This window comes from Scyliorhinus torazame, chromosome 4 (assembly GCF_047496885.1).
Source record: "Scyliorhinus torazame isolate Kashiwa2021f chromosome 4, sScyTor2.1, whole genome shotgun sequence".
Taxonomy (NCBI): Eukaryota; Metazoa; Chordata; class Chondrichthyes; order Carcharhiniformes; family Scyliorhinidae; genus Scyliorhinus; species Scyliorhinus torazame.
In genome coordinates, this window is record NC_092710.1 from 205,038,967 (window position 1) to 205,066,344 (window position 27,378).

General features: G+C 51.0%; 1 protein-coding gene across 2 annotated transcripts; it reads left to right on the forward strand.

The window, feature by feature from the left end:
• The first annotated feature begins 1,284 nt into the window (after positions 1-1,284).
• LOC140411700 (trace amine-associated receptor 1-like) lies at positions 1,285-26,143 on the forward strand. 2 transcript variants are annotated; one of them, XM_072500719.1, is made up of 2 exons: positions 1,285-1,404; positions 24,996-26,143. In XM_072500719.1, the coding sequence occupies exons 1-2, from the start codon at positions 1,368-1,370 to the stop codon at positions 26,141-26,143; spliced, it is 1,185 nt and encodes a 394-aa protein (XP_072356820.1). In that variant the 5' UTR covers positions 1,285-1,367. The 2 variants fall into 2 exon arrangements, with proteins under 2 accessions (XP_072356820.1, XP_072356821.1); XM_072500720.1 differs by lacking the exon at positions 1,285-1,404 and adding an exon at positions 18,192-18,246.
• The last annotated feature ends 1,235 nt before the right edge of the window (positions 26,144-27,378 follow it).

A 27,378-nucleotide genomic window follows, 5' to 3' on the forward strand; every position in this document is an offset into this window, starting at 1 on the left:
TGGGAATTATTTGACGAGCAACTCACTTGCTGATACCCCAAAGCCTGCCTACAATCTAAATGGCGCAAGTCAGCAGTGTGGTGGAATACTCACAACTTGCCTTGATGAGTGCAGCTCCAATAACATGCAAGAAGCTTGACATCACCCCAGACAAAACAGCTCGCTTCATAGGCATCCTATCCACCACCTTTGATATTCACTACCTCCACAACCAACGCACAGTGGCAGCACTTCAAGATACACTGCAACAGCTCACCAAGGGCCCATTCGATAGCACCTTCCAAACCCATGTCCTCTATCATCAAGAAGGACAAGGGCAGCAGATGCACGAGAATACTACCACCTTCAGGGTCTCCTCCAAACCATGCACCATTCTGACTTGAAAATATGTCACTATTCCTTCATTGTCACTGCAGCAAAATCTTGGAGCATCCTCCCTAACAGCATTGTGAGTGTTTCTACAACACATGGACTGCAGTTCAAGAAGACAGCTCCCACCATATTCTCTCGGGCAGTTTGGAATATGCAATAAATGCTGGCTTAACCAGTGACACCCACATCCCATAGACAAATAAAAAATGGTCTTTTGGAATGGGAAAACCTTCACCTCATTGTTTAAAATATTCAAAGTGTGGAAATAATTATATGATATAGTGGTTTACACCTCAGAGTTGTACAAATATTTAACACTTCTAGTTGAGAGGTAGGTAATAATAGAACTATGAACCCTATTGCCTAAGTAGGTGGAAGAAAAGTGACACATTTTATTGCCCTTTATGTGTACTATATAATTGTCATTTATGCAATATGTTCCTATTAACGGCATTAAACTTTGTTTGCTTTCATTTTAAAAGACAAAATTTAATAAAAACAAAGTATTTTATAAGCAAGTAAAATAAATTACATTCTGGGATTGTGAAATATCTATTCTTGGATAAACGCGTATGTTAAAAAGTTAATATTGGTATTTACTTCTGGGAAATGCAATTATTGTCAGAACCTTGGTTCCCTTAACAACCCATTCATTGATATTGTTTGCCATTAGCCTTATTTTCAATTGACATTTTGAACGTAGAGGACATTGTCAAAAAGGCATTTGTACAGAGCACTTCGTAGTATGAGGAATAATGACTAACTACTCGCTTTATGTAAATATTTGTGAAGGGCTAATGCCGTGTTGTTCATAAATAGAGAGAATGTTCTCCAATGACCATGCAGTCCTGGGTGTTGAGCCTGTTGTTTGTCCCTTGAGTGAATAACCTGAATTCTTGGTTTGCATCTTACAATGACTGTGACCAAATCTGATTCATAGAACAGATTGGTTTGAACGTATATAAACAATAATGATTTTAAGGAAGTAAGCACTGATGATGACAGGGGTCAGTGAGGCAAGAAGTATATGTGGTAAGTATTCAGTTTTGATTCAAACCCATGAAGTTTACTAAGCTTTATGGTGTGCATACTTAAATTTTCTTGAAAATATACTTGAAGTAAACTGAGAAATTATCAGATTAATTGAAGATTTCATAATCTTTCTTTTCTGATAGGTGTACACATCATGTGTACTATAAACATGTTGTTGCTACATGGTATAGTCTTAAAGAAAATCAAGCAGAAAGTATTTGTCTCTTATGAATCTCAGTTATATGTCCATTTTTAGTTATTAAATTCTTGTAAATTGTAACCATAATGTGCACAGTTGGTAATTAATAGGTTAATGCATTTGTATGCACTAACTTCTCTATTTTAGCAAAAGTATTAATACCTCAAATGGTTGTCATCTTCTAAGTGCCATATTGTTGAGTGACGTAGATGACCATGGGCTTCCAAACTTTAGAATCATCGCAATACTGAATAACTTTGTTGCGGGAGTTCTCATCAAGCCAGTCTTAAATGTTATCTAGCTGCCTCCATCACTGTCAACCTCTTATTTTGGTTCCATTAATCTCTCTGGTGATGATTAGGCACTCCAACCCTTCTGCATGGATAAGTCCAAATAGTTCCTTATGCCTTGTTTTGGCATTATTTAAGAGTTCTCTTTTTCTTCTGATCTCATTCATTACTTCTTTGTCAGCTTATCCTGAGAATCTTTCGTAAGCAGCACTTACCGAAGCTATTGGTTGACTTTTCTTCCTCTTACCCAATGCTCCAGGCTTCACATCTATAATTCTTTACTGACCAGGCAGAACATTTCAGTACATGGATTCCCATTTCAACTCAACTTGCCATTTCTTAGAAGGTGCTTAATTTTGTACAATCTTTCTTCAGTTTTCAGTACTGCTTTTAACATTGCATGTTATTGTCCTTCAATTCACAGATTGCAATTTCATTCCAAAGAGATGTTCCACATGAGCTACTTCTAACTGTTGGTTCAAACTGAAACAAATGTGGGATTACATGTGTGTGTGTGTGTGTGTGTTTATGTGTAATTTTGTGTTTTACGTATGATGTATATTTATGAGTATGGTGTACGTAGGTAGGTGTGGCGTAAATGTCTGGTTGGCGTATATGTTGTATGTTCGTGTGTTGTGTATGTATAGCTTGCGGGCATACCTGTGATGATGGTCTGTATGCATGTGTGGTGTATATGGGTGTGGTGTGTGTAATATGCATGTAAATATATGTGTATGGGTGTGTATGTATGAACTCTCCCAGGGTCCACTATTCAGAAATGACAACATTAATTTTATCCACTTCCCTCTTTCTCTTTTGCATTGTTTCTGTAACTCATCAAAACATAAAAATATATTTTGGCAGTGTACTGCTTTCTGCTCATCCATTTAAACAACTGGACTATATATATATTTCATATATTTCATATAAGGCTGGCACGTGGCACAGTGGTTAGCATTGCTGCCTACGGCGCTGAGGACCCAGGTTCAAATCCCAGCCCTGGGTCACTGTCCGTGGGGAGTTTGCACATTCTCCCCACATCTGCGTGGGTTTCACCCCCACAACCCAAAGATGTGCAGGGTAGGTGGATTGGCCATGCTTAATTGGAAAAAAAATAATTGGGTACTCTAAATTTATATTTTAAAAAATACATATTTCATATAATGTTCTGTAGGATTACATTTTAAGCTCTATAAAACATATTGTACATAATTTACTGTTGATTACACCTACCCTTTGAGTATTCTGTTCTGTGTTGAGTGATGACTCTATGCGGTTAGGTATTTTGTAGGAGCATTACAATTTACCTTTGTGGTCTGATAAATGAAAGAATAACCATCAACTAGGGTTATTCCTCCAAGTCAAAGTTAAATAACCTGCAAATGCACACTACCTGGGACCACAAATGATTGCCAGTCACTTAGAATGAGATATCAGAAGGCAGTCTGTGGAATTATGCACCCAAAATGAAACAATGTCTTGAGGGTCAGAGAAAGGGGAGAGGAGAGGAGTTGTAAAAATTAATATCACCTTTGAGCTGAAGTTTCAGATTCCAGTTATAAGAAAATGTAAAACTTCTTATGTGTAAATGCATAAGCAGTGAGAATATTAAATAATTATCTCCCAACATTTTTGCTGTGTTATACATTTGATAACTCTGAAACATTCTATTGATTAAATCTTATTGACGCATCTTACTATTTAAACATTTCACCTGCTATTAGGCTATTTAAAAAATGACAGAAAATGGTTCACATGATGCAAAAATAAATAAGAAATGTCATCAATTTATGCAAGCCAAACAATCGAGTTAGTTATTAAGAAAAATCAACATGTTAAAAATTCTATTCCGATTCTATTCCCACACACAGGTGCACTAAGGCAGACGTCTGTCTGTTTCCATAGCTAGTAATTCCCCGAACGGGTCATTAGTCTGTCACCAGGAACTTATAGCTTGAGGGACGTCACTCCACATCTAGCATGGCTGACCAGGAGTCCCTCCCACTCTTACCACCACCCATTGATGTGTTTGGAAGGATCAGCAGGCTGACCCACTCAACCTGTTTGACCGCATTATGAACTCACATTCACTGGCCATCGGGTACCAGGGTGGAACTCAAACGCAGAGCTTCTGCTTTGGAGGAAGTGATGCTACTCACTACGCTACAAGACCACATGTTAAAAATACTCATCCGTATTTTTACCATCTAAGATACCTTATAATAATAATAATAATCGTTATTATCACAAGTAGGCTTACATTAGCACTGCAATGAAGTTACCTGTGAAAAGCCCCTAGTCGCCACATTCCGGCTCCTGTTCGGGTACACCGAGGGAGAATTCAGAATATCCAAATTACCTAACAGCACGTGTTTCAGGACTTGTGGGAGGAAACCGCAGCACCCAAAGGAAACCCACACAGACCAGTGGGGAACACGCAGACCCCGCACAGACAGTGACCCAAACCGTGAATCGTACCTGTGACCCTGGAGCTGTGTAGCAACAGTGCTAACCACTGTGCCCCTATCTTTCCAAAATACAAATTATTTCCTTTTCATAAATTGCAATGATTTTACTTCAGACGTCAAAACAACGTTGTGACATAATGGGTGCTTTATATACCCGTGCTAGTGTTAGTGATTTATATACAACATGAATAGCTCAATATCACGTTTATTCAAGATCTTTAATAGAAACAATATAATTAAATACTTTGAAATTGCCTGCCCAGTGAAGCAGCTGAGGCTACCTCGTTGAATGTTTTTAAGGCAAAGATAGATTTTTGAACAGTAAAGGAATTAAGGGTTAAGGTGAATGGCGGGTAAGTGGAGCTGAGTCCACATAAAGATCAGCCATGACTTCCGGTGACGACGATTTGCTGCGAAGTTGCGCATCAGGTGGCTCTTCTCCGCGGACCTGCAAAATAGCCATTTTTCATGGAAAACTCGCCTGAAAATTCAACAACCCGTTCCCTCAAGTTTAGTAAATCGGGGGAAAAGAGAGAAGGGGCAAAATGCCCGGAAAAAGTCAGTCCAGGGGCCGAGCAGAGACCAGGGGCGAAATTCTCCGTTATTGGCGCAAAGTCCGCCGATCGGCGCCAATAACGGCGCAAATCCGACCTTCATCACGCCACTCCAAACGTCGCGAAGTCTCCGGCCCGGAATGGGCTAGCAGCGACGTGACGGGATCCGCGCTTGCTCACGTGGTTCACGCCGTGCGGCGTGTATGATGGCTCATCAGGACGCGCTGCTCCCCCCCACCCGACCGGAACACCCGACCGGAACACCCGACCGGAATGGCCGCCCGCCGCTCAGCCCCGAGGTTCCAGTCACGGGATGTGGAGGCGCTCCTGGACGCAGTGGAGCAGAGGAGGGAGGCCCTGTATCCCGGACACGGCCGCAGAGTTGCCCCACGCCACAGCCGGCGTCTGTGGAGGGAGGTGGCAGAGGCCGTCACCGCTGTGGCCCTGACACCACGGACAGGCATCCAGTGCCACAAGAAGGTGAACGACCTCGTCAGAGCAGCCAGGGTGAGCCTCCCCCCCGCCCGATATCCATATCCCGCATATCCCCCCTCGCCCATATCCCCCCTCCCCCATATCTCCCATATCCCACCTCCCCCATATCCCCATATCCCCCTCCCCCATATCCCCCCTCCCCCATATCCCCCATATTCCCTTATCCCCCCTCCCCCATATCCCCCATATTCCCTTATCCCCCCTCCCCAATATCCCCCATATCCCCCCACCCCATATCCCCCATAATCCCCTCCCCCATATCCCCCATATCCCCCCTCCCCATATCCCCCATATCCCCCCTCCCCCATATCCCCCCTCCCCATATCCCCCCCATATCCCCAGATCCCCCCTCCCCCATATCCCCCTCCCCCATATCCCCCTCCCCCATATCCCCCATATCCGCCTTCCCCCATATCCCCAAGTGAATCCAGCCCTAACCTTAACCTCTGCAATACACGCGCAACCGATGGCGTGCATTCATATACCTGTCTAGCACTGTTGCCTTTTACCCCTGCCACCACCAGCCCCCCCCCGCACCCCCCACAGGAGAAACGCGCACACAACACCAGGGAGCATGTGAGGACTGGAGGAGGCCCCGCTGATGAGAGGCCACTGACCGAACACGAGGAAAGGGCCCTGGAACTGGCTGGCGGACCTGAGGACCGGGAGGTTGCTGATGCAGAGGTCGGGGGCCCACCAGCAAGTGAGCCACCGACAGCCCGTCCCCATATCCCCCCTCCCACATATCACTTGATCACTGCCTGTGTCTAACCACGCATGCTTCATTGTGTATCACAGTAGCAAATGTCGCGGCACCCATCCCCGCAGATGCAGACCGCCCGCATGATGCCCCTCGGAGGCCACGGGAGACGGAGAGACCCGGACCCTCCGGCATACGATGCCCGCAGGATGCCCCTAGGAGACCACTGGAGACGGAGAGACCCGGACCCTCCAGCATGCGATGCCCGCAGGATGTCCCTTGGAGACCACTGGAGATGGAGAGACCTGGAGCAACAGGGAGACGACGCCCCCGTCTCGTGCGGGTGCGACGACGCAGGCGTGTGCCACCCAGCGACGAGAGGGGCAGCCACAGGCCCCCATCACAGCCGAGCCAGGACACCACTACCCAGGACACCACTACCCAGGCCACCCCTACCCAGGACACCACTACCCAGGGCATCCCTATCCGGGACAGCACTACCCAGGAAAACGAAACACCGGACAGTGACGCAGATTGGATGGGTGGAGACGAACCGCCACCCCAAAGTGCCATGGACTCAGAGTGGGACGAAGAGCACGACACAACACCACTGCTGTCACCAACACCCTCCACCATCGCAGAAACACTCACCTCGGTTGGGCACTTTAGTGATGAGGCGTCTGCTACACTCACTGGTGCGCACAACACAGCCGTCCTGGTACAGCAGGTGGAGGTAGGAGCAGCAGAGGGGCCGGGCGGTCGGAGGGCAGCCCAGCCCAAGCGAACATCTGCCGCCCAGATGGATCCCGGGTTCCTGGAGTTACCACACCCACCCATAGATCCGATGCAACCACCGACCCGGAGACGAGCGAAGAGGGTGACGGCCGGCTTGCGGCGGCTGCGGTCGCAGGTGGAGGAGTCCACCCGCGTCCAGGAGCTGGAAGTGGTGCCAGTCATTCGTGCCACCCAGGCCGACACCGCACGGGTGGCGTCCGCGGTGGAGGCAATGGGTGCGACGGTGTCAGACATGGGGAACTGTTTGCGAGGCCTGGGGCTTTCTGTGCAGGCGGCGTCTGTGGCCCAGGACATGGCTGCCCTCTCACAGGAGGTCATGAGCCAGCGCCAGCGGCAGATGCTCAACACCATAGCCCAGTCTCTGCAGGCCATGGCCCAGTCTCAGCAGGCCATAGCCCAGTCTCTGCAGGCCATCGCTGAGGGCATCGGCGCCATTGGCCATGTGCGAGACGGCGTCGCAAAGTCACAGACAGGGTTTGCCAATCCCCTGAGCTCCATGGCTGCAAACCTGCAGACCCCTGTCGATACCAGCACGGGCCTCCAGGACTGGCAGCGCCAGATGTCGGGGGGCGTCGGATGGCCAGTCCGTTCGCATCCCCCACCCATGTAGAGGCCTGGGGGCCATCGGGCACCCTGAGGGAGGAGGAGGTGCTGTGGTCCGTCCCGGGTCCCCCTGTAGGGGAGGTCCCGGAACACCGCGACACCTCGGACACCCCCCCTTCCGTCCCAGGTGTATCGGGTGGGCAACGGGCAGGACAGGCTGGCAGCTCGCCATCCCAGTCGCCCGGGCCGCAGCCTGGCCCATCTAGGCCGGGACGCCCCAGGAAACGGCCGCCAAAGGGATCCCGTGTCAGAGGGCAGGAATCACAGGAGTCCACCTCCAGTTCTGCTGTACCGTCTGGGGAACCACGTAGACATAGTCATAGGGTCTGTAAGGCCAAACAACTAGACACTGAGTAAGCTGGCACGGGTGCAGGGCACAGATGAGTTTTAGGGGCTAGGGCACGTGCATGAACTCCGTTCGTTATTAAAGTCAATGTTACACCTACAGAAGCTGCCATTGTGCTCTGTCCAAAGTGTGCGGGCGTGTCATGTACGTTGAGCGCAAGTATGTGTGTGAGGGGTGGTCTTACCTCAGCCCCAGGTGAGTCTGCCCCCTGCCCCCTGGGCCGCCATCAACATCCCCCCGGGCAGAGGACGGGACCGTGCGCTGCAGTGTCACAGCCGCATGCAGGGATGGTCCGGGTGGATGGTGGTACTGTGGCCATGGGTCAGACATAGTCCAACGATGTGGAGCCAGGAGCTCATCGCAGGGCGGGTTGTCATCATCATCCATGGCCTGCAATAGACACGCGTCCACCCGCAACTGTGTGAGCCCGGCCGTTGTGCCGCAGGTGGATCGGCAATGGGGGTGTGGTGTGCATGCGGGTGGGGTGGGTGCGGTTGGGGAGGGGGGTGATGGTGCTGGGTGGGTGGATGGGTGGGGGGTGTGGGTGGTCGGCTGTTGCCATGGTGTGCGGTCTGTGGCCATACTACCCGATTCCCACGCCCATCTATTCAGTGAAGCGGGCGGCTAACAGCCTGCCCCGTGCCCGCTGGCCCAGCCGGTAACGGTGGACAGCCACCCGCCCGTGTCTAGCCCGTCTGCCCTGACTATTGCCCCCATCCCCCTCATCTGGGAGGACTGCGTCTCTTCCTGCTGCTCCTCCACTCCGCCCTCCTCTGCCTGCGGCACATCGCCCCTCTGCTGGGCTATGTTGTGCAGGACGCAGCACACCACAATGATGCGGCCGACCCTATCTGACCGATACTGGAGGGCGCCCCCAGAGAGGTCCAGGCACCTGAAACGCATCTTCAGCACGCCAAAGCACCTCTCTATCACTCCCCTTGTCGCTACATGGGCATCATTGTAGCGGTTCTCCGCCTCATTGCGTGGCCTCCGTACAGGCGTCATCAGCCACGATCGCAATGGGTAGCCCCTGTCGCCCAGCAACCAGCCCCTCAGCTGGGGATGGCATCCCTCGTACATGCCGGTGATGGATGACCGGTGATGGATGACCAGGTATGAGTCGTGTACACTGCCCGGGTAACGGGCGCAGACATGCAGGATCATCATGCGGTGGTCGCAGACCACCTGTATGTTCATCGAATAGGTCCCCTTCCTATTGGTGAACACGGCCCTGTTTTCTGCAGGTGGCCGCACGGCGACGTGCATCCCATCAATCGCGCCCTGGACCATGGGGAATCCGGCCACGGCAGAGAAGCCCACGGCCCGGGCATCTTGGCTGGCACGGTCCACGGGGAAGCGGATTTAGCGGTGCGCCATGGCATATAGGGCGTCTGTCACTGCCCGGATGCACGGGTGCACCGATGTCTGCGATATGCCGGACAGATCCCCACTCGGTGCCTGGAATGACCCCGTTGCATAAAAGTTCAGGGCCACCGTAACCTTGACGGACACGGGGAGAGGGTGTCCCCCGCCAGTGCCACGCGGTGACAGGTGTGCCAGCAGGTGGCAGATGTGTGCCACGGTTTCCCGCCTCATCAGGAGTCTCCTCCTGCATTCCCGGTCCGTGAGGTCCTGGTATGACTGCCTCGTCCGGTACACACGGGGCGCCCTCGGGTGCCTCCGTTGCCGTGGGGCCACGACGTCCTCCTCCCCCTCCTCGTCCTGTCGGTCAGGTGTCCCTCCAGCCTGGGCGGCTGCCGCCTGCCCCACTGAGGCAGCCTGCGCCGCTCCTCCTCCTCTTCCTCCTCCCCATCCAGGGCAACATAGACATTAGCGGCTGCCGCCAGGGCGGCCAACATCGCTGGCTGATCGGCAAACATGACGGCCTGGTTGTGGGGGGGGGGGAGGGGGGGGGGACGACATGTCATCATTGCCCATACCCCCTCCTCCCCCCAGCCAGGTGGCATGGACCGCATGGGTCCAACTGTTGGAGGCTGGCACCTGGCCAGGTGGACCAACTCACTTGCCATCGCACCCCCCTCCCCGGCACGGACCCCGTCCCCCCATCCCCCTCCCCGGCATGGACTCCCCCATCCTCCTCCCCGGCACGGATCCCCCCATCCTCCTCCCCGGCACGGACCCCCCCATCCGCCCTCCCCGGCACGGACCCCCCATCCTCCTCCCCGGCACGGACCCCCCCATCCTCCTCCCCGGCACGGACCCCCCCATCCTTCTCCCCGGCACGGACCCCCCCATCCTCCCTCCCCGGCCCTCCCCGGCACGGACCCCCCCATCTACCTCCCCGGCACTGACCCCGTCCCCCCATCCCCCTCCCCGGCACGGGCCCCCCCATCCTCCTCCCCGGCACGGACCCCGTCCCCCCATCCACCTCCCCGGCACGGAACCACCCCATCCTCCTCCCTGGCACGGACCCCCCCATCCCCCTCGCCAGCACGGACCCCCCCATCCTCCTCCCCGGCACGGACCTCCCATCCTCCTCCCCGGCACGGACACCCCCATCCTCCCTCCCCGGCACTCCCCGGCACGGACCCCCCCCATCCTCGTCCCCGGCACGGACCCCCCAATCCTCCTTCCCGGCACGGACCCCCCCCATCCTCCTCCCCGGCATGGACCCCCCCATCCTCCCTCCCCGGCACGCAACCCCCCTCCCGGTACTCCCCCGGAGCCCAGCCCACTCTAACAAACCCCCTCACCGCACACACACGCACACAACCCGAGACACACCTCTCCCCACACATTCAGACTGCGGCCACGCCATCGCCTGCCCAGCGGCCAACCCCCCCAGGCCGTCACCCACCTCCACGGTGGTCGGCGTAAACCCTGAGCACAGGTTGACGCCGATTAAAAGGAGGTTTGATTTACGCCAACGTGAACGGTCATCACGTCGACGGGACTTCGGCCCATCCGGAAGGGAGAATATCGGCAGGCCCAAAATCGATTGCCTTGCGCCCACCCGTGCCATTCTCCGAGGTCTGCAGCGCCATTGACGCCCTGCCGACTTTTCTCCCTTCGGAGACTTCGGCGGGCGGCGGGGGTGGAATTCATGGCGGCCAACGGCCATTCTCCGACCCGCTGGGGGGTCGGAGAATGACGCCCCAGGAGTGGAAGAAGCCTGGAGCAGAAACAATCAGACGGGCCAATCAGCGCACGAGGTGGCGGAGCCCAAGTTTCACCGGAGCAAGAAAAGCAGACCAGCTGCACACAAAGCCCTCCCTCACCGGGGGTAGCTGGATGGCATTCTTCTCGGAAACACTGAAGGAACACAGACAGGAAACAAAAATGGACATCCAGGCAGCGGTAAAGGGCACAGTAGTCGAAGCACTGGCACACATGCAGCTCTCCCTGGAGAAAGCGGAAAAGAGACTAAAAGCCCAAGAAGCGATGATCAAAGACATGGAAAGGGCGGCAACGGACCAGAGTGACCAGATCGTTGCCCTGGAGAAAAAGCAGAATAAGCAGCTAATCGCTTTGAAGCATTCTTTCTGACGGCAAATGAGCAAATTAAAAGCAACTTATTCTGCACCTTTTATTATATTTTATAACTTTATAATGAAGATCAGGACATAGCTCTGGAAGTAGGTAGAAGCTGAAATATCTTAAACTTATCAAAAATATATTGGGTCTGAACTTCTATGGAGTGTCAATCAGAGTCAGGACAGGCTGATTGTAGAGGGCAGTGTGCTCCTGAGGCCTTCAGCTGAGGGCTGGAGACTCAGAGGTAAGGAGGTCATGACCCCTTTCTTTGGCAGTAGCTCGTGGGGATGGTGGGGGGGGGTGCGTTGTTGGCTGGGGTGACTGGGGGATCGTGTCATGCCGGGGGTTGGGGGGAGTATGGTGCGTGTCAGCATGATAGTTATCTAGGAGTTAGAAGAGGGTTTAATTCTTCTAACCTTTCCTGGGTAATTACTATTCTCAGTCAATAAGGCGGTGGGGGGAGTGCGAGGGGCAGGTGTGGGGGGTGGGGAGTGTGGTGTTTTTGTATTGCTTAATTCAGGATGGTTGGTGTAGTGTTCGCAAAGATCACAAAGTAGCTTGAACTTAAACAAAGCTATAAATGTATTAATACTACTAACTTGGATTCGACATGTACTCCTAAAGAATACACAGTTGATTATTGAGGCTGGTCGCAACTCAGGGCAGTTTTTAAAAAAAGTCAAGAATCAAGAAAACAATTCAAGGGACCAAAACCTGCGAATCATGGGCTGTCCAGAGGGGATCAAAGGTAGGGACCCCACAAACTATTTGGCCCAAATGCTGGGTAACCTGGTAGGAAGGGAGATCTTCCCCAACCCACCAGGAATAGACAGAGCACAACCAAAGGTCGCTGCAACCAAAGCTCAAAGCCAGGGACCAACCAAGGTCAGTAATAGTGTCACGTGAGTCTCCCTTTAAGAAAAGTTTGGTCTTACCACATGACTTGTAGCACGGATTCAGTGATGGGTGGAGCTGGGCTGTGGCTATCAGGTGAGGGGGGTTTTTGATTGCAGTTTCGGTTTGTTGCTGTGGCCTGCAGAAGAGAAGCAGTGTTTCCCTGTTTTCATTTTAAAGCTGTTCCAGTTAACTGAAAACATATTGGGTGTGGAAAACTGACTTGGTAACTTTAAAGATAGAGTTGCTTTCCTGAAGGAGTTTTGAATCTGCTGGTTGGAGGCTGATCTCAGGGAAAGGACCAGTCCCATTCAAGTGAGATTACAGTGTGCTGGAACATGCCCTTGGCAGGGGTTTTGGTTTATTGGATTTTGTATTGAATTGGAACAGTTACTAAGGGGGAGTCATTAAGGGTTATATACATCGATTACTGTAGCTGTTGTGTGTTTTTTTGTGTTTGTAATTGATAACAAATTCTTGTATTATATATGTTAACTACATTCTTATAATAAACTTTGTTTTGATAAAAGCACCCAGGAAGTCTAATGAACCACACCTGAAGTACATTTTGGAGTTTCTAAGCCCTGGCACATAACAATAGCAAAACTGCTCCGATACCAGCACCAGGAGAGAATCCTGTGCTGGGCCACGCAGTCCAAGAACTGCATCTGGGAAGGACACAAAGTTAGAATTTACCAAGTCATTGGGGATGACCTGACCAAGCGCCAGGCCGAATTCAACAGAGCAAAGGCCGCCCTGTACAAGAACGGCGTACATTTTGGTATGCTGTACCCAGCCAAGCTCTGGGTCACGTACTAGGGCAGGGAACATGTATTTACAGCCCGGCGGAGGCGGACAAGTTTGTGGTGGATTGCGGGATGGAGCAGCGACTACAAGGAAAGCGATGAGGAGCTCACGGGAAGAGACAGCAAGGCGGCAATGGGCTGAAACGGGGGGTGGAGAGAGTAAACCCTCTCCCCCCCCCCCCCAACCACAACCTGTACGACAGAAACCCACCACCTAAGAGACCGCTTTACGCGTGAGAACGTGGCCTCGTTCGAGAAAACAAGGGTAGCGACAGAGGGATGGCAGAGTGGCAATCAGGAAGAGGACAGGGTAAGACGGGGGATAGAGTGGGCAGGAACTCCAGAGAGCGGGCGAGGAAAAGCGGGACAGTAACTTCCGGGTGGGGGGTCACCACATTAGCAGGTAAGGAAAGGCTTCCTCTTACAGGACAAGGGCCAGAGGGGTGGCCACACTAATTAATAAGAGGACAATGTTCACGGCGACAAGGACGGTTACGGACCCAGGGGGACGGTTCATCATGGTCAGCGGTGTCCTAGAAGGGACACCGGTAGTCCTCATTAACGCGTACGCTCCCAACTGGGACAACACAGAATTTCTAAAAAAGACCATGGCGGAAATCCTTGACATAGATACGCACCAACTGATCTGGGGGAGGGGGGACTTTAACTGTGTACAGGACACGCCGAAGCCCAAAACGGGAAAGACCTCCAACATGGCAAAGGAACTCGGTGTCTTTATGGAGCAGATGGAGGCGGTGGACCCATGGCGATTCACCCGCCCAAGGAAGAAAGAGTTTGCTTTCTTCTCCCCAGTATATAATGTATATTCGAGGATCGACTTCTTTGTAGTGGGAAATCGGTGCTTCCAGGGCTCAACAAGGCGGAATATTCCGCAATTGTAATCTCCGACCACGCTCCACACTGTATGGATGTGAGGTTGGAGACAGGCAGCGCCCAATGCCCCAGATGGAGGTTGGACACGGCACTACTGGCCGACAAGGCCCTTAGTGAGAAAATATCACAGGCCATAGCCATACATAAAAAACAATCAGAATGTGGAGGTCTCACCCTCCACGTTCTGGGAGACGCTACAGGCTGTGATCAGGGGAAAAATTTTAAAGTGTGAAGAGACAGGGAGGAGGGGGCGGCAAGGCAACAGCTAGTTGAATCCATACTGGAGGTGGACCGGAAATACTCCGAGGCCCTGACTGTAGTGCTCCTGGCAGAGAGGAAAACCCTACAGATGGAATTTGACCTGCTGTCCATGAGGAGAGCGGTGCACCAACTCCACCAGGCACGGGGGCACTATATGAATACAGAGACAAAGCTGGCCGCCTGCTGCCACACCAGCTGAGAAAGCAGGCAGCCACCAGAGAAATCGCACAAATTAGAGACAGCAGAGGCACATTAGAAATAGACCCAGACAAGGTTAACAAAGCCTTCGAGGACTTTTACCCCCAACAATGGACTCGGGCCTGAAACAGTTCCTCGATGGACTGGACATGCCAGTCATGGGGGAGGACAGGAAATGTGGCCTGGAAGCACCGCTAGAACTGTGAAGATCATGGAGAGTATTAGCTCCATGCAGACGGGGAAGGCGCCAGGACCGGTCGGTTTCCCGGCGGACTTCTACAAAGAATTCTCAACAGCACTGGCCCCACACCTGCGGGAGATGTTCACAGACTCGCTGGCGAGGGGCACACTGCCACCTACGCTGGCACTAGCCTCAATATCGCTAACACCTAAAAAAGACAAAGACCCAACAGATTGCGGTTCCTACAGACCCATCTCGCTGCTAAATGTAGACGCCAAAATATTGGCCAAACTCCTAGCCAAGAGGCTGGAGAATTGCGTTGCAGAGGTGGCCGCAAAAAACCAAACGGGCTCTGTCAAAGGTAGACAGCTAACATCGAACATCAGGCGCCTGCTAAACGTGATCATGAACCAATCTGGAGATAGAACACCTGAAGTGATCGTCTCCCTAGATGCAGAATAGGGCCTTCGATAGAGTCGAGTGAAAGTACCTCATAGAGGTGCTGGAGCGGTTTTAGCTCGCAACAGGATTCACCACCTGGAACACACTCCCATTCTCCCTGGCGGCAGAGTGCAGACAATCAAAATGAACGTACTGCTCAGATACCTCTCCCTACTTAAATCATCCCCAAGGCCTTTTCCAACTCACTGGACAAATTAATTATCGCGTTCGTGTTGGGGGGTGTGGGGGGGGAAGAATGCAAGGATCCCAAAGAAGGTCCTACAGAGAACAAAATCCAGAGGGGTGTTAGCCCTCCCAAACCTGCAGTATTAACACTGGGCAGCAACAGCAGAAAGAATAATGCGATGGATATTATTATTATTATAAAGGAGCCAGAAGCCAAGTGGGTGCATGCGGAGGAGGCCTCCTGCAAGGGTACCACCCTCCGGGCCCTCCCCACCCCACCCAAGAAGAACTCAAACAGCCCAGTGGTGGTGGCAACACTCCAGTTCTGGAACCAGTTACTACAACAATTCGACCTAACCAAAATGTCTGATAAGGCCCACATTTGCAACAACCACAGATTCACGCCGGCACTCGCAGTCGCCATCTTTAAAAGGTGGAGGCAGGACGGGGGGGGACATTGACAGTTAGAGAGCTGTACACCGACGGTAGGGTCACAACACTGGACAAACTGATGGAAAAATTTCAACTGGCAGGGGACAACGAATACAAGTAACTGCAGCATAAAAACTTCCTAAGGAATGAATCAATGACATGTCCATGACTGCCGTGACAGTCACTACTCGGAGAATTACTGGACACAGACATTCTGGGCAGAGGCAACTGATAGAGAGTGCCGACGCCAAACTGGACGTGACAGGGAGGAAGTGGGAGGAAGACTTGGGGTTTGAAATAGGATGGGGTCTCTGGAGTGAAGCAGTACACAGGGTCAACTCCACCTCCACATGTGCAAGGCTCAACCAAACACAACTAAAAGTGATACATAGAGCCCTCTTGATCAGAACCTGAATGAGCAGTTTCTTCCCAGAGGTGAAGGATAAATGTGAGCAGTGCCAAAGAGGCCCAGCCAACAATGCCCATATGTTCTTATCTTACCCAGACGTGCTGGGTACTGGACAGCCTTCTTCGTGGCAATGTTCAAGGTGGTGAGGATGAGGGTCGAGCCATGCCCGAAAGTGGCGGTCTTCGGGGTTTCAGACACCAGGGGTGAAATTCTCCGGAAACGGCGCGATGTCCGCCGACTGGCGCCCAAAACGGCGCAAATCAGTCGGGCATCGCACCGCCCCAAAGGTGCGGAATGCTCCGCATCTTTGGGGGCCGGGCCCCAACCTTAAGGGGTTAGTCCTGCGCCGGACGAATTTCCGCCCCACCAGCTGGCGGGAAAGGCCTTTGGTGGCCCGCCAGCTGGCGCGGAAATGACATCTCCAGGCGGCGCATGCGCGGGAGCGTCAGCGGCCACTGACGGCATTCCCGCGCATGCGCAGTGGAGGGAATCTCTTCCGCCTCCACCATGGTGGAGACCGTGGCGGAGGCGGAAGGGAAAGAGTGCCCCCACGGCACAGGCCCGCCCGCGGATCGGTGGGTCCCGATTGCGGGCCAGGCCACCGTGGGGGCACCCCCCGCGGCCAGATCGCCCCGCGTCCCCCAGGACCCCAGAGCCCGCCCACGCCACCTTGACCCGCCGGTAAGAGAGGTGGTTTAATCTACGCTGGCGGGACAGGCATTTTAGCGGCGGGACTTCGGCCCTTCCGGGCCGGAGAATCGCGGGGGGGGGGGCTCGCCAACCGGCGCGATTCCCGCCCCCGCCGAATATCCGGTGGTAGGAGAATTCGGCAACCGGCGGGGGCGGGATTCACGCCAGCCCCCGGCGATTCTCCGACCCGGCGGGGGGTCGGGGAATCTCGCCCCAGATCTGTTCATGGGGAGGAGGGCCGAAGCCCTTGCCTTTGCCTCCCTGATTGCCCTCCATAGAATCCTGGTCGGCTGGCGGTCAGCAGCATTACCTAAAGCTGCAGACTGGCTGCCCAACCTATCGGAATTTCTCCAAATGGAGAAAATCTAATTCGCCATCCGTGGGCCGGAAGATGGTTTCCACAAAACATAGGAACCATTCATTCGGATGTTCCGTGACCTGTTTTGTGGCTAGCAACTAAGTAGCCAGGGACTAAGATAAGGTAGCCGAGGCACAAAATGAAAGAGGAGGAAGTGGGAAGACCCGGGGAAACAAGAAAACGTAACCAAACTCAGCGGGAGAGAGGGGCAGCAGGGAAGGAGGGGGTCGGTGAAAAACAACGGCGGAGAACCAGAAGGGAGAAAAGAGAGGGGAACACAAGAGGGAAAGGAAACACAGGGGAACACAACAGCCGCAACGAATGCAGCAAGGTGAAAAGAGAATAAAAGAACCAAAAGAAGAAACGGTCTAAATTCTAAACTCGTGTAAATAAACAATAAAAAACGACCAAAATGTAAATAGCATTAGGGGCACCACCCAGGTGCACCCCCCTTGCAAAAGTCTTATCATCCTGTATGTATTTATGCTGTGCAATGTATAACAAAAACCCAATATAAACATTTTTTTAAAAAAAGATCAGCCATGACCTCATTGAATGGCGGAGCAGGCTCGAGGGGCCAAATCGCCTTCTCCTGCTCCTGGTTCTTATGTTCTTATTAAATGCTTCAGATAAATGTTTGGTTAACATCAGTCCTTTAAACTCAAGATGTTAAGAGACACCTCCATACAAACTGTTATCTATGCAACATTTCAACAGAAAAGATTGCTTGTTGATCTTATTTTAAGGTTTCATAAATAACAACAATGTAAATGGTGACTTAAGTGAAAGATATTTAAATACCCTTGAAAATAAAAGTGACTGTTCAACTTGAGAAGTAGATGTCCTTAAATATTTGCTGGCAAACAAAAGCAATAATTTCTGTTGCAACTTAACTATTACAATGCATTGATTATTATTGTATGAAGTAAGCCGCATTATAGAAAAATATTACATGGAAAAGTATCCAGGTTTTGTTCATTTAAATAATATATAATTTATTATCAGTGATACATACTGACATATCGAACTAAACATCAACACATGTTCCATAGATTATTATCACATATTGGGATAAATGAGAATTAACCATTGTGGATATGTACCTCAGACATAAGAGGATTTCCATAAATATGTTTAGAAAGTAAAGGTAAGTTAATTCACGTGTACTATATGTGTGTATAATGCTATATCCATACTTTATATACGATTATAAAATGTTCAAGCACAATTTTTATTCTTGGATAATTAAACCTTTTTTTTCTACTTCATGGGATGTGGGTGTCACTGGGAAGGTCAGCATTTTTCCCATCCCTAATTGTCCTGGAACTGAGTGCCTTACGAGGCCATTTATTTCAGGGGGCAGTTAAGAGTCCACCACATTGTTGTGGATCTGGAGTCACATCTAGGCTAGAGCAGGCATTTTTAAAGTGAGGGCCGTGACCTGCGGGTGGATCGCGGAGGGATGTTGGGAAGGTCATGGAGCCATCCATCGCGGCCTCCCCCATCGCGTGAATTCAGGTGCAACGGCCGCAGCAGCCGACTTTTAAGAATGCCGGCTGCGAGCGGCTTTAAAAATGACGGCTGTGGCATCCTATAAAAAGGCGGGCGCGCTGCGCATGCGTGCCCACTCATCTATGTGCATGCCCGGAGCCCAGTGAGAAACACCACCTCCTCCTGACGTCAGCGCGCTGACCCAGGAGAAATTTTTTTAAAAAATTAAATTCAATCTTCCTGCATCTGTTGAATATGTTCAATGGCTGAGCCTGCAGAACTCTCTTTGATAGTGAATTTTAGAGATTAAAAAGATTCACAATACTTTGAGTTAAATAATTCCTCCTCATCTATGTCTAAAATCGTCACATTGTAATTTGCAGACTATATCCCCGGGCTGTAAACCACCCATCTGAGAAAAACTTATTTCTGCATCTGCATCTGCTCTGTAGAGTCCTGAGAGAATAATGCCTGTTTCAATGAGGTCATTTCTCATTCTTCGCTACTGTAGACTATAGAATATAAGCCCAGGCTCACCTCTCATATTAAAGGTAAGAGAAAATGGTGGTACGCGAATGTCGGCCGGCGTAGGTCCCGAAGGATGGCCAGTTGGTAAAAATGGGTCCCAAAACAAAGTTTGAAAAACACTGGGCCAGGGCAAGTTCGGATGGCAGATTTCCATCCCTGAAGGACATAAGTAAGACTTTTCTCACCAATTGGCATAGGCCTGGACACTCTGCTTCACAACGCTGGCAGCAGAGTTCCCGATGCGGCAGAGAATCGGGCGTCCAGAGGAAATTGAGATTGGCGCTGGGTGGCGGCGGACGCCGATCTGTTTTTGATGCTTTGGCTCCCTGCTGGTGGCGGGATCGGGGTTCGCACACACACGTCAGCGAGAGAAAGCAAATGGGTCTTGATGACCCATTTGCATCCACTTAGTGGACCACCACCAGAACCTCAGGGCCCGCGAGATTCTCCGGTCCTCTGGGCTAGGAATCACGGGGGCGAGGATCACTATTAGTATTTACTGGCATGGCCCTGACATGTGGGCCTCGCGGTGGGCCAAGGCGGTAATTCATTAAAGAAGTTGCCCACAAAGTCCATTGAAGGGCAACCCCCCAACCATGCATGGCCTGAGCACCCCTCCCCTCCAGACCCCCCCCCTCACCGTCTCTCCAGTGACCCCCTAAAATGGGAGACCCCCTAAATAGGGAGACACCCAAGGACCCCCGAGAAAGGGAGAGCTCCCCAGCGACTCACTAAATATAGAGACTTCTCACACAGAACCCCCATATAAGGAAACGCCCAGGGACCCACTAAATAGGGAGACCCGCCACAGAGACCCCCTAACTAAAGGAACTTCCCACTTAGACTCCCTAACTAAAGAAGGACTTCACGGAGACTCCTAACTAAAGGATCTCCCCCAGAGACTGTTCCCCCCCAGAAATGAGACCACCGTCTGGAAGCTAGAGAGCAGTCAGTCAGGGGAAGTAAAAAAAAACTACTGCTGTAACACTCATCTGGGCATACACCTGCTGGCTCAGTCAAAGAAAGCACCATGTATCCATTCCTGGAAAGAAAAAAGCAATGACCTGTGTTAAAACCCCTCAGATCCTTTAGCTGCAAGCCATTCGTTCATTTCTCTTAGTGGGCTATGATTGACATGTTCCACAAATACAGCTAGGAGCCTTGCTTCATTCATCTTCCTTTATAGAGGAATAACTCTGAAGTGCTGTAACCACAATGTTTAAAAACATCAACCACTTCAAAGAGAGTTAAGTGCATTCCAATCAACCCGCTTCACGCTTGAGTGATGTTGAAGTGCCTTCAGGTAATGTTCTGAGGCTGTCCCAACGGCATGCGGCGTACTCCTCGATTACGCCATTTTGGAGGGGGCGGAGCATCTGAAAACAGGTGCCGCCCCCAATTCGGTCATAAACAAGAGTTCTCCGCCCGACCGCTGATTATATCGGCATTGGGCAACGGAGAACCCCGCCCATGGTCTCCCAAATGGAGGGTTTTGTCCATAATCACCATTCCTGAGAGGAGCTTTATATTTCAGATTCATTAATTGAACTTAAATTCCTCCTGCAGTTATGATGGTGGAATTTGAATCCATGTACTCAGAGCATTAATTTGGGTCTCTTCATTACTAATTCATTGATATCACCACTGTACCACTGCCACTCCTCAAGCGTAAGGTGACAATTTTCTGCACCGGAAATTAAGTTAATTGCAGGCATGTGATCTTAGCACCTGACAGCCAATTTAGGAATATCAGAACATAAGCTTGGTTGTTGGAGGCTAACTTTCACAGTTCCAAGAGACCACTGCAGTCATTCCTCCGGGTAGTGCCCTCGGCACAATCAGCTTTAGCTGTTTCATCAATGACCTCCTCTCCATCATAAGGTCAAAGGTGAGAATGTCCACTGATTGCACAGCTTTCAGTCCCATTCATAAGCCCTCAGATACTGAAGCAATCCGTACCTGCACACAGCAAGACTTACATAACATTCAGACTTGGACGGACACATGACAGCTAACTTTCATTCCACACAAGTGCCAGGCAATGACCATCTCCAATAAGAGAGAATCTACGCATCTCCATTGACATTCAACTATATCACCCTGCCTCAAATCCCCACCATTAACATCCTAATGGATACCATTGACCAGAAACCTCATTGGACCAGCTATATAAAAGCTGTGATAAAAGATCAGGGGCGAGATTCTCCGATCCCCCGCCAGGTCGGAGAATCGCCGGGGGCTGGCGTGAATCCCGCCGGTTGCCGAATTCTCCACCACCGGATATCAGTGTGTACCATTTACAAAGTACATTGCAGCAACATGTCAACACTTCCTAAACAGTACCTTCCAAACGCATGACCACAAGCACCTAAGGCAACAGATGTATGGAAACACCGACACCTACAAATCCCATTCAAATCACACACATTTTGACTTAGAATTATGTCACCATTCCTTGTCTGCTGCTGGTTAAAAATCTTGGAACTCCGTCACTGAAAATTTTGTAGATGCGCCCACACGTAATAGACTGCAGAAGTTCAAGAAGGCTCACCACCATTTTCTCAAAATTAATGAGAGTTGGGCAATAGATGTTGGCCTTGAAAGTAATCTCACATCCCAAGAACAAATTAAAAAAGGGAGCATTCCTTCAAAATGACAAAGCTAAACTCCTACACCAACTTCACTTTCCTGCCCTCATACTCTTATAATCCTTGAATCCATTAGTGCTCAAATATCTATCATCTCTGAATTGAATATAGCCAATGGTTCAACATTAATGGCCCTCAGAGAATTCCAAAGATCAGGGGCGTCATTCTCCGACCCCCCGCCGGGTCGGAGAATGGCCGTTGGCCGCCGTGAATCCCGCCCCCGCCCCCGCCGAAGTCTCCGGTACTGGAGATTAGGCGGGGGCGGGAATCGGGCCGCGCCGGTTGGCGGGACCCCCGCTGGATTCTCCGGCCCGGATGGGCCGAAGTCCCGCCCAGGAATAGCCTGTCCCGCCGACGTAAATCAAACCTAGTATTTACCGGCGGGACCAGGCGGCGTGGGCGGGCTCCGGGGTCCTGGGGGGGGGGCACGGGGCGATCTGACCCCGGGGGGTGCCCCCACGGTGGCCTGGCCCGCGATCGGGGCCCACCGATCCACGGACGGGCCTGTGCAGTGGGGTCACTCTTTCCCTTCCGCCTCCGCCACGGTCTCCACCATGGCGGAGGCGGAAGAGACTCTCCCCACTGCGCATGCGCCGGGAAACTGACAGCGGCCGCTGACGCTCCCGCGTATGCGCCCGGAAACTGACAGCGGCCGCTGACGCTCCCGCGCATGCGCCGGGAAACTGACAGCGGCCGCTGACGCTCCCGCGCATGCGCCGCATTTCCACGCCAGCTGGCGGGGCAACAAACGCCATTTCCGCCAGCTGGCGGGGCGGAAATCCCTCCGGCGTCGGCCTAGCCCCTCAATGTTGGGGTTAGGCCGCCAAAGATGCGGAGCATTCCGCACCTTTGGGCCGGCGCGATGCCCGTCTGATTGGCGCCGTCTTTGGCGCCAGTCGGCGGACATCCCGCCGTTGGGGGAGAATTTCGCCCCAGAATCCTCTGAGTGAAGAAATATCTCTGTATCTCAGTTCTAAATGGCCAATTCCAAAAACCAACAAAGCACACTTAATTGTACTGTTTATGAAAAACAATTCATTTTGCCCAAGCTTTTTGTCTTGAATTCATCAGGGTAAATGCAAGAATGCTAATTTTCAAAACCATATTCTACCACAGAATTAACCAGTCAGATACCAGGGGCGAAAGTCTCCGTAATCGATGCGATGTCCGCCGACCGGCGCCAAAAACGGCGCAAATCAGTCTGGCATCACGCCGCTCCAAAGGTGCGGAATCCTCCGCACCTTGACCGGCCGAGCCCTAACCTTGAGGGGCTAGACCCACGCCGGACTGATTTCCGCCCCGCCAGCTGGCGGGAAAGGCCTTTGGTGCCCCGCCAGCTGGCGTGGAAATTACATTGCTGGGCGGCGCATGCGCGGGAGCGTTAGCGGCCGCTCACGGCATCCCCGCGCATGCGCAGTGGAGGGGGTCTCTTCCGCCTCTGCCATGGTGGAGACCATGGTGAAGGCGGAAGGAAAAGAGTGCCCCCACGGCACAGGCCCTGATCGCGGGCCAGGCCACCGTGGGGGCATCCCCCGGGACCAGATCGCCCCGCGCCCCCCCCCAGGACCCCGGAGCCCACCCACGCCGCCTTGTCCCGCCGGTAAGGTAGGTGGTTTAATCTACGCCGGCGGGACAGGCATTTTAGCGGCGGGGCTTCGGCCCATCCGGGCCGGAGAATCGCGGGGGTGTGCCCGCCAACCGACGCGGCATGATTCCCGCCCCCACCGAATCTCCGCTGCCAGAGAATTCGGCAACCGGCGGGGGCGGGATTCACGCCAGCCCCCAGCGATTCTCCGACCCAGCTGGGTCACGATTCTCTCAGCCCCACGCTGGGCAGGAGAATCTCCGCAACCACGCCACGCTGCCCTGATGCCAACGCGCGATACACCCAGGTGCGGAAAATCGGCGGCATTTGCGCCAGCGCATTTGGCACGGCGCCGGTCGCGGGCCGCTGTACGAGGCCGGGCCGCCGATTCTCAAGCCCGGATGGGGCGAGCAGCCGCGTGGAAAAAGCTGAGTCCCGCCGGCGCCGTCCACACCTGGTCGGTGCCAACGGGAACTCTGCGCGAAGAGTCTGGGAGCGGCCTGTGAGGGGCGAGGGGGGCTCCATCCCCGGGGGGGCCTCCGATGGGGTCTGACCCACTCTGGGCCTACTTTGTTGCACGTCCGGCCCCAGAACAACCGCGCCATGCTGCGTCAGGGCCGGCGCGTTCCGTAAAGCCACTGCGCATGCGCGGGTTGGCTCCGCTCCCAGTGCGCGCCAGGAAGTGAGGCTGGAGCGGCGGGAACCATGCTGGCCCCCTGTGGGGGACAGAATCGCTAGTGCCTGCGCCCGTTACGCGCCGTCGTAAAACGTGACGGCGTTCACGACGGCGCGGACACTCTGTCCCGCGATCGGAGAATCGCGCCCATAGTCTGAGCAACTGGCTGGTTAAAACAAACAGCATGTTCCTTCATTTATTCATAGCAGGCAGTACCCAACCACCCTGCACTTGCAAAAATACCAAATAAAATGCTTACTGCTGGGTGTGATGCCACGATTTTAGTGCTAGCTGAACAATCCTGAATGTGCCAATAGCTACACTAACAGCGAATTTAAGATAATCAGTCAAGCCCAATAATGTTGCACCTTTACGCTTGCTGGAAATGACATCTGGAGCGACCAGTTATCTGCAAGCAAAAGGAACATGTTCAAGCCTTGTGCCTTTTTGAAAGGAGTTAGGGAGTTATTAGTCTCCCATTTTTCTCACAGAGACCAATCAATGTCGACAAATCAGGCCTTTTTTCTTTTGTGGTATAAACTGCTGTGATCATTTGAAATTTGGCATTCTTGCATTTGTCCTGATGAGTGCAAAACGATAAGCTTTGGCAACATGTCTCTCTTTTCAGCATTACTCATTTACTGTTTCTGTACAAAGATCTTCTCAATCAAACCCAATACTGATCTAATTATCATGTAAAAATTAGCAATAATTCTAGTAGATTGGATATACATTAACCATAATGTCATGAGGTTGTTTTAATGTTTGATATGAATTCAAATACAACTTGGAAAATATGACATACTATTCTAAAAGGACTAATATTTATAGTATGTCATACTTTATTTCATAATCATAGAAGTTTGCTTAATTCATATAAACATAGCCATTTTGAGCATTTTAGCTTGTTAGAGTAGATACTGGAATTGAAAAGAATCATTATTTACTTTGTTTTGAACCTCTTCCAGCATCTGTTGATGGGATGAAGAGGAGAAGCAACAAAGTACAGGATTCAATAGCGACTTTTGACGAGATTGAGAAGTCAAATACTGATGAGCTTTTAATAGGAAGAACAATGGACACAAATCTCTCTGAGACAACAGAAGCCGTTCAATGCTGTTTTGAATTTGTAAATGGATCTTGCCCTAAAGCAACCCGCTCAAATGGCCTTCGGTATACAATGTATATATTTATGGTGCTAATAATTCTCTGCACTCTTATTGGTAACATGTTACTCATCATTTCGATTTTGCATTTCAAACACCTTTATACACCTACCAATTTTCTTATTCTTTCTTTGGCTACTGCTGATTTTCTGTTGGGCTGTTTGGTTATGCCTTCCAGCATGGTGAGATCTGTGGAAACATGCTGGTACTTAGGACAGTTGTTTTGCAAGATTCATTCCAGCTGTGATATCATGCTCAGCACAGCTTCAATATTACACATGTGTTTCATCTCTGTTGACCGTTACTATGCAGTGTGTGACCCACTGAGATACAAAATAAGAATGACTTTCTCGTCAGTGAAGCTGATGACCATCATCAGTTGGGCCATTTCAGCTGTTTTTGCTTTTCTCTTAATCTTTTTAGAATTAAACCTAAAAGGGATTGAAGGGTTTTACTCCAATCATACTGCTTGCTATGGAAGCTGCGTAATTATGTTTAGTGAAATATCAGGGGTGGTTTCCTCGATGATTTCCTTTTACATTCCAGGAGTCACAATGTTGTGTATTTATTGTAAGATTTATTTTGTGGCTATGAAGCAGGTCAGATGCATAAACAGAATAACAGTTCAAATTTCAAGCATCCAAGATAGCAAAAGTCGATCTTCGCGAAATAATGAAAGAAAAGCTGCCAAAACTCTAGGGCTGGCGATGGGTGTGTTCCTGATGTGTTGGTCTCCATTTTTCATTTGCAACACAGTGAATGGTTTTGTCAATAATACAATCCCACCCGTTTTGTTCGACGCTCTTGTTTGGTTTGGTTACTTGAATTCTACATTCAATCCCATAATCTACGGCTTCTTCTTTTCCTGGTTTAGAAAAGCTGTATCAATCATTTGTACATGCAGGATATTTCAGCCAGGTTCTTCTAGATCGGACTTGACCGTTGACTAAACTAAACATAAATAGCAAACAGTGTGTAAAACTGGATAGCAAACAAACTATTTTTCAATTTGACTAATTTGCACTGGTAATGCTTTTATGCATGTGTAAATGTTGTGAATATAAATTTAAAAGGGTTGGTTTTGAGACCTGCCCATTCTTCAACGATCCAGAGGCCCAAGCCTCACTTCTATGTTGCTGACTAGTTGCGAACGGTGAACAGACATCCCACCGCAACTCAAGACTTTAAAAAATATATTCGTTCATGCGCTGTGTGCTTGCTGGTTAGGTCAGCATTTATTGCGCAATCCTAATTTTCCATGAGGAGGCGGTGGTAAGCAGCCTTCTTGAAACCACAGCAATCCATGTGTGGAAGGAACACCCACAATGCTGTTAGAAAGGAAGTTGCAGGATTTTGACCCAGCGACAGTGAAGGAACCATGATATATTTCCAAGTCAGGGTAATATGTCGACTGGAGGAGAACGTGCAGGTGCTGGTGTTCCCATGCATCTGCTGCCCCTGTCCTTCCAGGTGTTGGAGTTGGCAGGTTGTGAAGGTGTTGTTGAAGGAACATTGGTGAGTTGCTGCAGTTAATCTTTTAGATAGTACACACTGCTGCTACTCTGCGTCAGCACCGGAGAGAGTGAATGTTTAAGGTAGTGGATGGGGTACCAATCAAGCTAAGTGCTTTGACCTGGATGGTGCTGAGCTTCTTGAATGTTGTTGGAGCTGCACTTATCCAGCTTCCCAAAATCATAATCTGAAACAAAGATTGTGGGATATTTAAGGAACAACCCACAGCAGCCTCTTTAAGAACCATCTTTCATTCTGCTTATATTTCAGTTGAAACTTTCATGGTCTCACATGCACAGTATAGATTTCACACATTTATAATTGAAGTTACATCCGGATACAATATACGCCTTAGAACATGGGTTTGCTACCTTAATGAGGCTCCTGCCAATTCAGGTGGACACTTCAGTGACCCATGCAAAGGTTGCCAGGAAAGTAACTATGTGTAAGATTAGAGTGGAAGCTGGATGATGAAGCGCAGCATGGATGGCAGGACTGGTCACATCCTGTTATCATAGAATTTACAGTGCAGAAGGAGGCCATTCGGCCCATCGAGTCTGCACCGGCTCTTGGAAAGAGCACCCTACCCAAGGTCAACACCTCCACCCTATTCCCATAACCCAGTAACCCCACCCAACACTAAGGGCAATTTTGGTCACTAAGGGCAATTTAT

What these genes read in the sequence shown, in the direction of transcription:
- LOC140411700 (XM_072500719.1), top strand. Translation starts at nt 1,368, where the DNA reads ATGATGACAGGGGTCAGTGAGGCAAGAAGTATATGTG. An exon ending in TGAGGCAAGAAGTATATGTG is followed by an intron (nt 1,405 to 24,995) that starts GTAAGTATTCAG and finishes AACCTCTTCCAG; the next exon opens with CATCTGTTGATGGGATGAAG.